The 13,932-nt window shown below is 28.2% G+C and overlaps 1 protein-coding gene across 1 annotated transcript; it reads right to left on the reverse strand.

Annotated features, from left to right (window-relative positions):
* Nucleotides 1–10,675: 10,675 nt before the first annotated feature.
* LOC130812994 (cytochrome P450 71A25-like) lies at nt 10,676–12,751 on the reverse strand. The gene is made up of 2 exons (XM_057678668.1): nt 11,743–12,751; nt 10,676–11,443 (listed from the first exon to the last, which is right to left on the reverse strand). Exons 1-2 carry the CDS (start codon nt 12,700–12,702, stop codon nt 10,838–10,840), a joined length of 1,566 nt encoding a protein of 521 aa, XP_057534651.1. The 5' UTR covers nt 12,703–12,751; the 3' UTR covers nt 10,676–10,837.
* Nucleotides 12,752–13,932: the final 1,181 nt, after the last annotated feature.

A 13,932-nucleotide genomic window follows, 5' to 3' on the forward strand; every position in this document is an offset into this window, starting at 1 on the left:
CATTGTAATACCCTAAATTTAGCTTGAAAAAGGATTGATAGACTACTCATACCAACAAGGTGCATCTTCTTTTCTAGGGAGCCCATTTGCTATGAACTCCACAGTTAAGCGTGCTTGGTGGAGAGCAATATTAGGATGGGTGACCTCTTGGGAAAGTTTTCCGGGTGCGCAAGAGTGAGGCCAAAGTGCGCTAGAAAGACTTGTGTTGCTTTGTGGGGTTAGTCTACAGTCTCCAAGAGTAGTCACCAGCGGTCCGAAGGGCCGGGGTGTTACAAATGGTATCAGAGCAACCCTGCGATCGTGGCTGATAGTGTTTAGTGCACCTAGCGGGGAAAAAGATCCTGAAGTTACGGCGCAATGAGGACGTTGTATTCTTAAGTGGAGGTGAGTGTAATACCCTAGATTTAGCTTGAAAAAGGATTGATAGACTACTCATACTAACAAGGTGCATCTTCTTTTCTAGGGAGCCCATTTGCTAAGAACTCTACAGTTAAGCGTGCTTGGTGGAGAGCAATCTTAGGATAGGTCATCTCCTGGGAAGTTTTCCCGGGTGTGCACGAGTGAGGCCAAAGTACGCTGGAAACACTTGTGTTGGTTTATGGGGCTAGTCTACAGTCTCCAAAAGTAGTCACCAGCGGTCCGAAGGGCCGAGGTGTTACAGACATATTATGCCAAAAAGCTCATGTGTCCTTTCGGCTTAGAGTACTAGAAGATTCATGCGTGTCCGAATGATTGTGTGTTGTATCGGATGGGTGACATATATATATATATATATATATATATATATATATATATATATATATATATATGTATATATATATATATATATATATATATATATATATATATATATATATATATATATATGTATATATATATATATATGTATATATATATATATATATATATATATATATATATATATATATATATATATATATATATCTATATATATATATATATATGTATATATATATATATATATATATATATATATATATATATATATATATGTATATATATATATATGTATATATATATATATGTATATATATATATATATATATATATATATATATATATGTATATATATATATATATATATATATATATATATATATATATATATATATGTATATATATATATATATATGTATATATATATATATATATATATATATATATATATATATATATATATGTATATATATATATATATATATATATATATATATATATATGTATATATATATATATATATGTATATATATATATATATATATATATATATATATATATATATATATATATATATATATATATATATATATATATATATATATGTATATATATATATACATTTTTATATATTTCACTGGCTTCATTTTAACATTTTTAAATTTTTATGGTTTCCATTTGTTTTCTATTATTTTAATAAAAAAAATTTTTTATTCATTGCGGTCTGCATAATTTTTTCATTAACTTTCTTAGAATAGAATAGAGCTGTTCAAAACAAACGCGACCCGAAAATCCGACCTGAAAAAATGTAAGTTTTTTAGGTTTACCGAATCGCAATTACCCGAACCGATACTTCACTCGAACCGTTTGATAACCGAAAAGGGCAAAATCGAACTCGAACTGCAACCGAATTTTATAACCGACATATAAACCTTAACCGATGTTACCCGAACTGAACAGTGATCGACCCGAGTCAAATACGACCCGAATTATGCACGTAACCGAATGCAACCTGACTAAAACCGATTAAGATCGAATTGTTTTTAATCCGAACTGATACAAACCCGAATCGATTATTAATCGAACTGTTTTTAACCCGAATTGATACAAACCCGAACCGATTGTTAATCGAACTGTTATAAATCCGAATCAATTTTTCACCTAATTTTAGCAAATTAGGTCCAATTTCAGTTTTCAAATTATACATCCACCAAATATAAATATACAAATATTAAGTTTTTAACCCCAAAAATTTACATCCATCACTTATACATCCACCTAATGTAAATTTACAAATATCAAGTTTTTAACCCCAAAAATTAACATTCAATCAGCAACTATATATAGTTATATATCCACCATAAACGTATCATCCATCAAATGTACGTGAGTATGTCCACCATTAAATACTTTCTCCAAAACAAAACATAAAAGTCGACAACGAGCACCAAAATCTCTCACGTACTGCTGCTTTGCTTGTGGTACCATATTTCAATCTTGAACAAAAACAAACAAAAAAAGTATTAAAAGAAAGTAATTCATTCTTATAAGAAAGATACAAAAAAGAAACACCTAAAATTTTGCTACCAGAATATGTATCACATGTCGGGTGAGATCATTGTAATGCCTCTCAAGGTCAACAAACGCCGCATGTTCAGCAAGCTACCAACAAGAATCATTGCTAAGGAAATATTTCTAATTGCCTAATCTCAAGTAAACAAGGCTATTAGAAAGTTTCCTATAAGACAAAGACTTATGGATAACATTCACCCAACCTAACGACTATCAAGTTTCCATGTGACTTGTAAGGTTAAATTACTTGTGTCCAGATTTCGTGTTTCAATTTGAGCCACAATCAGATCCATAAGAACCAACATCATTTGCATGACAACAATCAAGTGAACAAACCATAACTGAATACATAAAGTACACGAAACACGAGTTATAATAGAATGATAATTAACTTACAATCAAGTGAACAACATATGAACAACATATGAACAACTTACAAGGGGCCATTTGATAAAGCTAACCATGAATATCAGCCTTTTTCTATACAAAAACTTACAATTTCAACCCAAACAAGAAAACAGATGCAAAAGTATAGCAACATTTGAAAATATATAGTTGAATAGTTGCTGAAGAATCGAATTGACAATTGAACAGTTCAACCCAAATTTACAATTTCATGTAATCTATGATAAACACTGATGATAAAATTGAAGTTATGAACAATGAGAACCATGAAGACAAACTATATTAAAGATTACTAATACAAACTATCTTATACTTCTCCAAATAATAAGCTATTAAAAATGAGTGACAATGAAAAAATTTAGTCAAAAATATTCAAAATCAATTTACACAAATAACGAACAAAAAATTCCATGACAAAATTACATGAACAAAAATTACAAAAAATCAATTTCCAACAGAACCAAATATGCTTAGTTCAGATTTGAATGAATATGCTTGAGATCAATCCCGTGTTGAGCAACCAAATATGATCACAATCTGTGCATTGGTGCCTTCTGAAGTCAAACAGCATGTAATCCAGATTGGTTATTCAATTTGATTGTTCAATTCATCGGCATAGTCAAGTACATACAGATTATAAGTTGCAGCTATTAACTAGTATCAGTAGATGTGGGCTGAATGAACAACCTCGAAAGAGCAAGAGTCAGCAGCAGCTTAGCAGGTCTGTGCAGCAACAACAATGTTTGTTAATTACAGTTCATACAGAAATTGAACTAAACCTTCATACAGAAGAGAATTGAACTAGCAACACAATGAATATAACTAGCAACACAATGAATATAACTAGCAACACAATTCATGCAGAAGAGAATTGAACTAAATTTTCATAAATACAGACTTCAAGCATGCCAAGAAAGTAAAAACTAACCCCAATGAATATAACTTTCAAAGACAACAGCATCAGCCCTTACCTCCTTCACCAAATTTAATCAAGTTCACAGCCCCCTCATCAATCCCTATGTATAGACTCCTTTTCACAAGCATACATGGAAGATCAATCCTATCCGAAAGTACCTGGTACAAATTTTATGAAAAGGCTATCGTCAAAACTTAGAGCAATTTACTCAAAGCAAAACTCAAAATTCAAAGCAATTTACTCAAAGCAAAACTCATCATTCCTCTCAATCACATCCCTAAAAAATCTATGATAAAATAAAATTCAGCCCATTACAAAATTAGAACTCAAATGCAAATCAAAGTTAGATCAAAAGGAAGAAGGAGTTTTACAGTAGAACTTGGTGCCTAATTCCAATTACCAGCTCATTTTGAAAGATAAAGAATGCCAAATTGCTACTAACAGATACAATTGCTACGGTACAGAGAAAAAGAAAAAAAAACAAGAACTTCATACCTACGGTACTACAGGCTGCCGGAGATGAACGTGTTCTACCGGCCGGATTGGAGGAGAACAGATGGTATTGTAAGAGGGCCGCCGGTTTCAGTGAGAGGATGAAGAAGAGAGAGTTGAGTTAGGTTTATTTGGGCGGGATTTGGGAATGTGAATGTCGCTGTTAAAGGAAAGGATGAAGAAAGGAACCAAAATCCTTTTTTATCAAATAACGGTGACGTGGCACGTTGTTGACCGCTGATCTGATATTAGCATTATAATCCAACGGCTAAAACACCTTATCCGTGTGCTATCCAAATAACCAATAACATTTTGTGCAAGTAATGTATCAATTGACTAATATATTTCATCAAATTGGACAATTAGTTATCTTAATCTAAAATAATTTATTTGAGTGATATAAATATTTTATATCAAATATTAAATATTTTTATTATTGAATTTGGTAAAATTTCATAATATAGGCTATTTAATTCAAAGTAACAAAAAAGGTGGAGTACTAGTTTTATTTACTATAAGTCTTTAATAGATCGAATTACGATAAGTGAATTACGATCGATTATTAATAGCCTATAAATTACTTTAGAGTATTCAATATCAGTATTCAGTAATAACTAATAAGTAATAGCATTGAGTTAACTGTAAATGATAATCTGTAACTGTAACTATAACTCTATAAGATAGTTTGTATTACTTTCATTCACTCCAATAGGTCTAGTTCCGAACATTATTAAGTTTTAAATTAAATACGATCAGTTATTAGTGTAATAGATTTATTATTTTAAAGTATTCAAGGTCACTAATAAGTATAAATACATAATATAATATAAAATGGTTATCATTACTTGATTAATCTAATTCACTTTATTATATATGATAAGTTTCAATTATCAAACTTAGAAATACAATCGATTATTATTGTAATAGAGTAATGTATATTCTAATAGCCTATGAGATAGTTTAGATTATTCTTATTCATTCAAACAAATTGAGTTTCGATTATCGAGTTTTAATATTTAATCAATTATCAAAAGTAGCAACATGATGCATTATTAAATAATAGTCATACATATATATATATATATATATATATATATATATATATATATGTATATATATATATATATATATATGTATATATATATATATATATATGTATATATATATATATATGTATATATATATATATATATATATGTATATATATATATATATATATATATATATATATATATATATATATATATATATATATATATATATATATATATATATATATATATATATATATATATATATATATATATATATATATATATATATATATATATATATATATAAACTAATTGAAATAAATTGATCTGCCATAAAATGAGCATACATCAATTAAAAACCCGACTATTAACTTATTTCATAACTTGGCATTTTACATTTTACCCCTTTTTGCATTTTACATCAATTAAATGCATACATCAATTAAAAACCCGACTATTAACCCCTTTTTGCATTTTACAGGAATAGTAAATGGCCATCTTCTCCACAGATCATACTTCATAACTTGACAAGATAGTAAAGACAAACTTCCACCAACACTTAACTCTTGATTAATTACAAATCAGAAGATTAAGCTCTTAATTAATTGACTTACAAAACTAAACAGGAACTCATCTTAATATGGAATTAAATTGAAGCGACAATTCCTCATTTTCTATTTCTCGTAATCAAATACATGCATCTGAATTCTGAATAATCTTCCACACAATTGATTTTGAGTAGTCTTAATTTGAAAATTGTAAACAATGTTCATTATTTTAAAGATATATGTACGCTGTAAGTTATGGAATATAATGTTACGTTTCATTTAAAAATAGATAATGCTTGCTTCATTTTACTCCCTATGTGACCTTGAATATGCAAATTTCAAGATTTGTGCAAGTATTTTTGAAAATTATGGAACAATTAAATTGTGTAGATCTTATGTTTAAAGAAAAAAAAAAGATGTGTATAATCAAAAAAAGTTGCATTATTATATAATTTAGTTTTAGTGTGATATATTTAGAGACATTTAATTTAAATGTCGCTATTTTAAATTTTTAATAGTATATATATAATGGATTTAGTGATATTTATTAGATCTTTCAACAACATAATAAAAAATCATACTAAAGTTTTTCGCCACATAAGATTTAACTAGTGACATTTCTCATAAATGTCACTATAGGCCTTAGTAACAATTATGTACATATGCCACTAAAGACCAAATAAAGTGTCACTAAATCACTCTATAGTGGAATTTAAAATAAAAACAAATGACATTTTTTAATGTCACTTAATCCAATGGAATCCAATATCGCGAAAAGTTAAATTTATAGTAATGTTGGTACATGAAAATATTTTTTAAAATAGAGATGTTACAACGTAAATGATATGGCAGGAAAGGTGCATATATACCACTTTGACAAAATAATCAGAGCCACAATTGGAGACAAGTGACCTAAAAAATAAATTAGGACTTAACATGGGTGGTTATTGTTACTACTCGGTTTTCCCTCGAGATTTAACACAACCTTATTCAATATCATCATTAGTATGCCACATTTACAGACTAACGCATAGAATCCAAGAAAATATAAACTGAAAATAGTAGTTAAATCTTTAAGAAAATTGAGAGAAAAGTGTATTTTTTGTGAACTAGAGTTCTCTATTTAAAGTAATAAAATCTTTAGTTTTAGTTGTAATAGCGGCTAAAAAATAACTCTTATAATCACGTCAGTTATTTACTAGTTCTAAGTTTACAACCAAGATTACAAGAATACTGTGTAAAAGATGGTTACAAAATTACTAAAAAATAAAAGTAATAATCGTCACTCATGATTTTTCTGTGTAAAAAATAATTAAGCTCAACTCAGCTTTATTTCTCGAGCTCAGCTCAGCGGTGGCAATGCACATGGTCCAAGCCCAAGCTCAAATCGAATCAACTATCATCTCTTTATTTATCATTCAAACCGACTTAAGCATTAACGAGACTTTATGAGAGTTCAAACCCGAACAAGTGTTCCCGTGTGGTATCAAGTCTCAGGTATATATAGCACGGTTATACATAACTCAAACCTTGGATCATATTTCACGAATTAGTCTTGTCAACTTATATCACGGTATTTTATAACATAATCCGACTCTTAACTTAGGTATAACATTTTTTTCTGCCTTGTATTTTTTGTTCCAAGTTTCTTACAGAAATATGAAACAATATGGGTAAAAAAAATGTATATTGAATTATTTTTGTTATAAGTTATTTTTGTACATGTCATATTCACATGAAAAGAATTATTCAAATGATTTTGAATTTGAATTATTTTCAGAAGCCTAATTTTGCAATTTACCTATTAAAGATTTTACCTATATTAAAAATTACTCTATACGCTTATTTTCACATCATCATATAATAAAAATTACTCTAATTATCTCATTTAATTAACAACAATTTTTTTTTAGTGTTTTCATTAATTTGTGCATCATTTTCTTTTAATAATAATGGTCTTCAAAATTCTTTTTAATCTCATTAATAAATTAATTGTGTCATTAACCTCATCCACTACCTAACTACAAGGTAATATTTACACTCTACAGAGTAGACTAACATAAAACATACAGATTACCTATGAAAAACTCTCTGTTTTTATTTGTTCTTCTAATTAACGTTTTGTGCGAAATCTATATAATTTTAAAAATTAAATCAAATAATTTTAATTGTGAGTTTATTAAAAAAATCTAAAAAGTTGATATATTGAGACGAAACAATCAAAATTCTACATGAATATATTTTTTCATATAGATTGATGAGAGCTCATAGTCAAAGTTTGATATTAAAATTTGCAAATTCTATTAAAGAAGAAAATAATTGAAAATTTTGGATAATTTTGGATAATTTTAATTCTATAAAAAATGATAGCAAATACTATGAAAATAGTAGGACAAAAATGACTATAAATATTAATTTTATAGCTAAGGACAAAACGTAAATAACAAGGTAAAAATAATAAAGGAAAAAAAAAATCAGAAAACAAGTTTCGCGGATCGCGAAAAACGTTACTCCGCGCGAGTATAGAACAAATATTCTGTTTTAGGCGAAAATTTGAAAAAAATAAGATTATTTAACAACTTAATTTCAAAAATAAGCTTCGTGAAAACTTATTTCCCAAAATAAGCGTCCGTACATCCAAGCCTAGCCTCGGGAAGAGTCGTTGTTAGTAACAGCGAAAGTGAAAAAAAAAAACAAAATTAAAAGCCCAAAGTCACTGTTAGTAACAGCGACTTAAAAAAAAAAAATAAAAGCCCAAAGTCGCTGTTACTAACAGCGACTTAAAAGAAATTTTTTTTTTTTGTTAGTAACAGCGACTTAATGCGTTTTATATTTTTTTGCACAATTGATTTAATCTTACTAATAAGTATAAATACATAATATCATATAAAATGGTTATCATTACTTGATTAATCTAATTCACTTTATTATATATAATAAGTTTCAATTATCAAACTTAGAAATACAATCGATTATTATTGTAATAGAGTAATGTATATTCTAATAGCCTATGAGATAGTTTAGATTATTCTTATTCATTCAAACAAATTGAGTTTCGATTATCGAGTTTTAATATTTAATCAATTATCAAAAGTAGCAACATGATGCATTATTCAATATTAGTCATATATATACATACATATATATATATATATATATATATATATATATATATATATTATATATATATATATATATAATATATATATATATATATATATATATATATATATATATATATATATATATATATATATATATATATATATATATATATATATATATATATATATATATATATATATATATATATATATATATATATATATATATATATATATATATATATATATATATATATATATATATATATATATATATATATATATATATATATATATATATATATATATATATATATATATATATATATATATATATATATATATAAACTAATTGAAATAAATTGATCTGCCATAAAATGAGCATACATCAATTAAAAACCCGACTATTAACTTATTTCGATATTGACCAGATCGATAGTTGTCCGTAACCGATAACTACTCGAAAAATAAAGCTCGAACCCGATTTGTGACCGAAAAAATCGAACTAATGTAAGACCGATGACAACCCGAGCTCGATTGACACGCGACTCGAATTTCAACCGATAATAAACCGGTTTGAACCCGATAATGTGAACAACCGTTGTTAAATCGACCCGTAACCAACAGATCTGACCCGAGTATGACCCGTTGTTGTATACAACCGAAAATTTACCGATTCGAAAACCAACCGAGCCGAATTACACCTGTCCGAAACCGACCCGATGACCCGAATGAATACCTCTAGAATAGAATATAGTAATTTTTAGGGTTTGTAATCCTCACTTTTCTTCTATCAAATTTATTATTCAATGAAATAATATATCTATTATCTAAAATATTTAATTTTTCTTAATTTTTGTGAACATTCCGTATCAGAACTTGATTAGGTAACGGAAAGAATAATAAAAAAAAAAAAACCAGGAGGCGCAGATGTAAAAGTAATTGTTGACTGGATAGTGATTATGTGGACGTCGTCAAAGTCAAGAACGGACTATGTTATTTTCTCCATAAGTGTGCTTCTTCGAACGGGGGAACTTCCTTAAGAGAGTTGGTCTTGTATATATAGTTCATAGTTGTATTTGTATGAATTTCATTTACTGTGGCAGGAGATCCTTAGATTTTGGTTGATATCACTTAAAATTCAAAATAAAATCAAATATTACGTGTAAATGACCTAAATGAATTGATTAGTATATTGCTTTCTACATGTAATTAGGGATCAAAATCCGATAAGCGTGTTTTACTTAAATTGACATCATTAGTTTTTTTTTTCAGAAAAATGCATACCCAACTAGGAGTATTCACTTAGCCGTCTATATGAGGAGCACCATGAGCTATTGCTCAGGGCCTCAATTTACAGGAGGCCCCATATTTTTTCTAGAAAATATTAATTAGAGGAATGCCATTGAAATTTATGATTAATATAGTTGTAGGTTCCATGTATTTATAAAATTTTGTAATATTTTAATATATTAATAAAAAATTAATTATACTAATTAAAATATTAATAAATAAATTTACAAACACCAAAATGTAAATATAATTTTAAATTTTCAGGGCCCATAATTTATATTTTGCTATTATCTTTGTAATGTCATAGACAACTCTAAATACTCCTAACTCATCCTAAAACTTTGTTAATTAGGAGCAACAAAAAATTAAATCGTAATAATCCTGCAAGTATTATTTAAATTTGATCATCTGAACAGACATAATATTGAGAGACAAATTCAAAGTGTCATTTACGTTGTGCAAAATACTATAAGTGTTCTTTACCTTTTTTATAATATCAAAGTATTGTTTTAGAAGAAGTATAAAACAATTTAATTAACAAATTAAGAGCTTATCTTTAACAACACCAAATCAGCATAATATATCATATTATTGACTTAAAACTTAAAACAATTAATCTAAATGGCTTAGAATAATTAGTCAACAATATTAAATACACATAATCATCTATTTATTTTACATCAAAGTGGAATAATTAGGAAAACGAAATGAATTCGTATTAAGTTTAACAATTTCTTAATTGCTTACAACCGGAGTTGCAATAAGCATAGGAGGATCTCTTGTTTGTGCAGCCAGACCTTTTATTTCAGTAATATCAATCGCACTCCCATTGGGTGTCTCCCAATCAAACTCATGTATAAGAGTAGCAATTGCAAACTCGGCTTTGATTACACCAAATCCTATAGCTGGACATATTTTTCTTCCCGCTCCAAACGGAATATAATTAAAATTTTGACCGTTAAAATCATATGAGTTGTCTAGAAATCTCTCTGGAATAAATTCTTCTGGTTCTTTCCAGAAAACTTGATCTCTTTGAATTGCCAATAAATTTATGATTGCATGTGTTCCCGCATTTATGTCATAACCATTTATATTGACATCCTTTGAAAACTTTCGAAAAATCATAGGAAATGGAGGATGTAGTCTAAGTGTTTCCTTCACCACGGCTTTTAAATACGTTAATTTCTCCAAATCATCTTCGCTTAGCTTTGTGCCCTTTCCTCCAACAATTTTTTTAAGCTCTTCCTTTAATTCTTTCATAACTATGGGATGTCTAATTATTTCAATCATTGCCCATTCTATAAGTGTATATATTGTATCCGTCCCACCAATAAACATATCCTGCATACATAATGACACAACAATGTTAATATTCATAATCAATAGTGTATAAATTGTATAAATTCTTAAAGCCTTTTATTGGGTGAAAAAACTGTTAAATTAAGCTGAACTTATTATTAATTTTAGCATATAATCAGAAACACGAGGCGCATATATTTCATAAGCTAAGGAGATACCATCTCAAAACCATATGACAATGAGAGGAAGGGCTCCAATGACTTATAAAGTATACACACCATCTTAAATTCATTGATTTGAGATAAATTATCTTAACTGAAACCGAATTAAAATCTCCTTACCATTATAACAGCTTTGATGCTATGAGGTTGAAGTGCAACTTTGTTGTCCTTTTGAGCTTGTAGCAAAATCTCCACAAAGTTCATCCCATTGTAATGGTCTTGTGTAGTATGAATTATGTTATTTTGTTCATTATTCATTTTAATTTGATTTTCTTGCACAACATTTTCAAGAATATGATCCAATCCTTTAGAAACTCTATCAACTTCACAATCTAAACCCTTAAGTCGATCCATCCAACCAAGCCAAGGGCTAATATCTTTAAAGCTATTATTCCCAAGCAACTTCATAGCATCATTCAATAGCTTCTTAAAATTACCACCCCCCTCATTATTTTCAATATACTTCTTACCAAAAGATGCCCTACAAATCAAATCATTCGTAAAACTCATAATAATCTCCCTCAAATTAAATACTGAACCATTAGATTTCTTAATTTTTTCAACAATTAAAGAAGTCTCCTCTTCTCTTATAACCCGTAAAGATTGAACTTTCTTAGTACTCAAAAGTTTAGACACACAAATACTTCTAATTTGCCTCCAATAATCCCCATAAGGAGAAAAAGACATATCCGTAGCATTATAGAAAAATGTCTTGGCAATGCTAGAACTTGGCCTATTAGAGACAATAATGTCATTACTTTTAAGGACTTCTTGAGCTAAATCTGCTGATGATACGATTAGGGTTGGTTGGTAGCCGAAATGGAGCAACATAAGTTTTCCATATCGGTTAGACAATTCTAGAAGTGATCGATGTGTTAAAGCACCAAGTTGGTGAAGGTTCCCTATTATTGGTAGTTTTGGTGGAGATGGTGGTGTTTTTTTTCCATTGCTAGAAAAACTTTTTTCCAAAAATAGCACCACTAGCAATAAAGGAATGAATAATGGGAGAACATTGTTAAACTTGGGGTTTTGTAATAAAGATTGAAATAAATTAAACATTTTAAGAGTTTCTGAATTCATCTTTTTTTGTTGATCAAGTGATGATAAGTATATATGGTGTGTTTTTGTTTGAGTTATTCCAAGCTTGCATGCATGGATATATATATAGGAAGAGTGAATAAGCAAGGTTATTATTGGCACACATATATATAACACTTTTGATTGTTAACTAAGGGGTTTTGTAAAAACTTTTTCAAGGAATTGTCAATAGTTTTCTTATTACATTAATATATATGAGAAAATTGTAACGCTCGAATTTCCTCTCATTCTTTACGGTTTTGATTTCGTTAAGTGGGTGATTACAATTTTTCTAATTAAATTTCAAAAGAATATTTTTCAGATATTAATCACAAAGACCCCACATCTAAACAAGTCCTAAGTATTAATCCACCTTGCAGCCATAGTGCTCTTGGAAGGACCTATTAGGCAATTTGTCTCATACTGATACTGACTTGGGCGTCGGAGTGGGTCTCCGGAAAAACCTTCCGGGCCCTGCTAACCCCTTGTTGCATTTTACAGGAATAGTAAATAGCCATCTTCTCCATAGATCATACTTCATAACTTGGCAAGATAGTAAAGACATACTTCCACCAACACTTGACTCTTGACTAATTACAAATCAGAAGATTAAGCTCTTAATTAATTGACTTACAAAACTAAACAGGAACTCATCTTAATATGGAATTAAATTGAAGCGACAATTCCTCATTTTCTATTTCTCGTAATCAAATACATGCATCTGAATTCTGAATAATCTTCCACACAATTGATTTTGAGTAGTCTTAATTTGAAAATTGTAAACAATGTTCATTATTTTAAAGATATATGTACGCTGTAAGTTATGGAATATAATGTTACGTTTCATTTAAAAATAGATAATGCTTGCTTCATTTTACTCCCTATGTGACCTTGAATATGCAAATTTCAAGATTTGTGCAAGTATTTTTGAAAATTATGGAACAATTAAATTGTGTAGATCTTATGTTTAAAGAAAAAAAAAAGATGTGTATAATCAAAAAAATTGCATTATTATATAATTTATTTTTAGTGTGATATATTTAGCGACATTTAATTTAAATGTCGCTATTTTAAATTTTTAATAGTATATATATAATGGATTTAGTGATATTTATTAGATCTTTCAACAACATAATAAAAAATCATACTAAAGTTTTTCGCCACATAAGATTTAACTAGTGACATTTCTCATAAATGTCACTATAGGCCTTAGTAACAATTATGTACATATGC

Source organism: Amaranthus tricolor, chromosome 5, assembly GCF_026212465.1.
Source record: "Amaranthus tricolor cultivar Red isolate AtriRed21 chromosome 5, ASM2621246v1, whole genome shotgun sequence".
In the NCBI taxonomy this organism is placed as follows: Eukaryota; Viridiplantae; Streptophyta; class Magnoliopsida; order Caryophyllales; family Amaranthaceae; genus Amaranthus; species Amaranthus tricolor.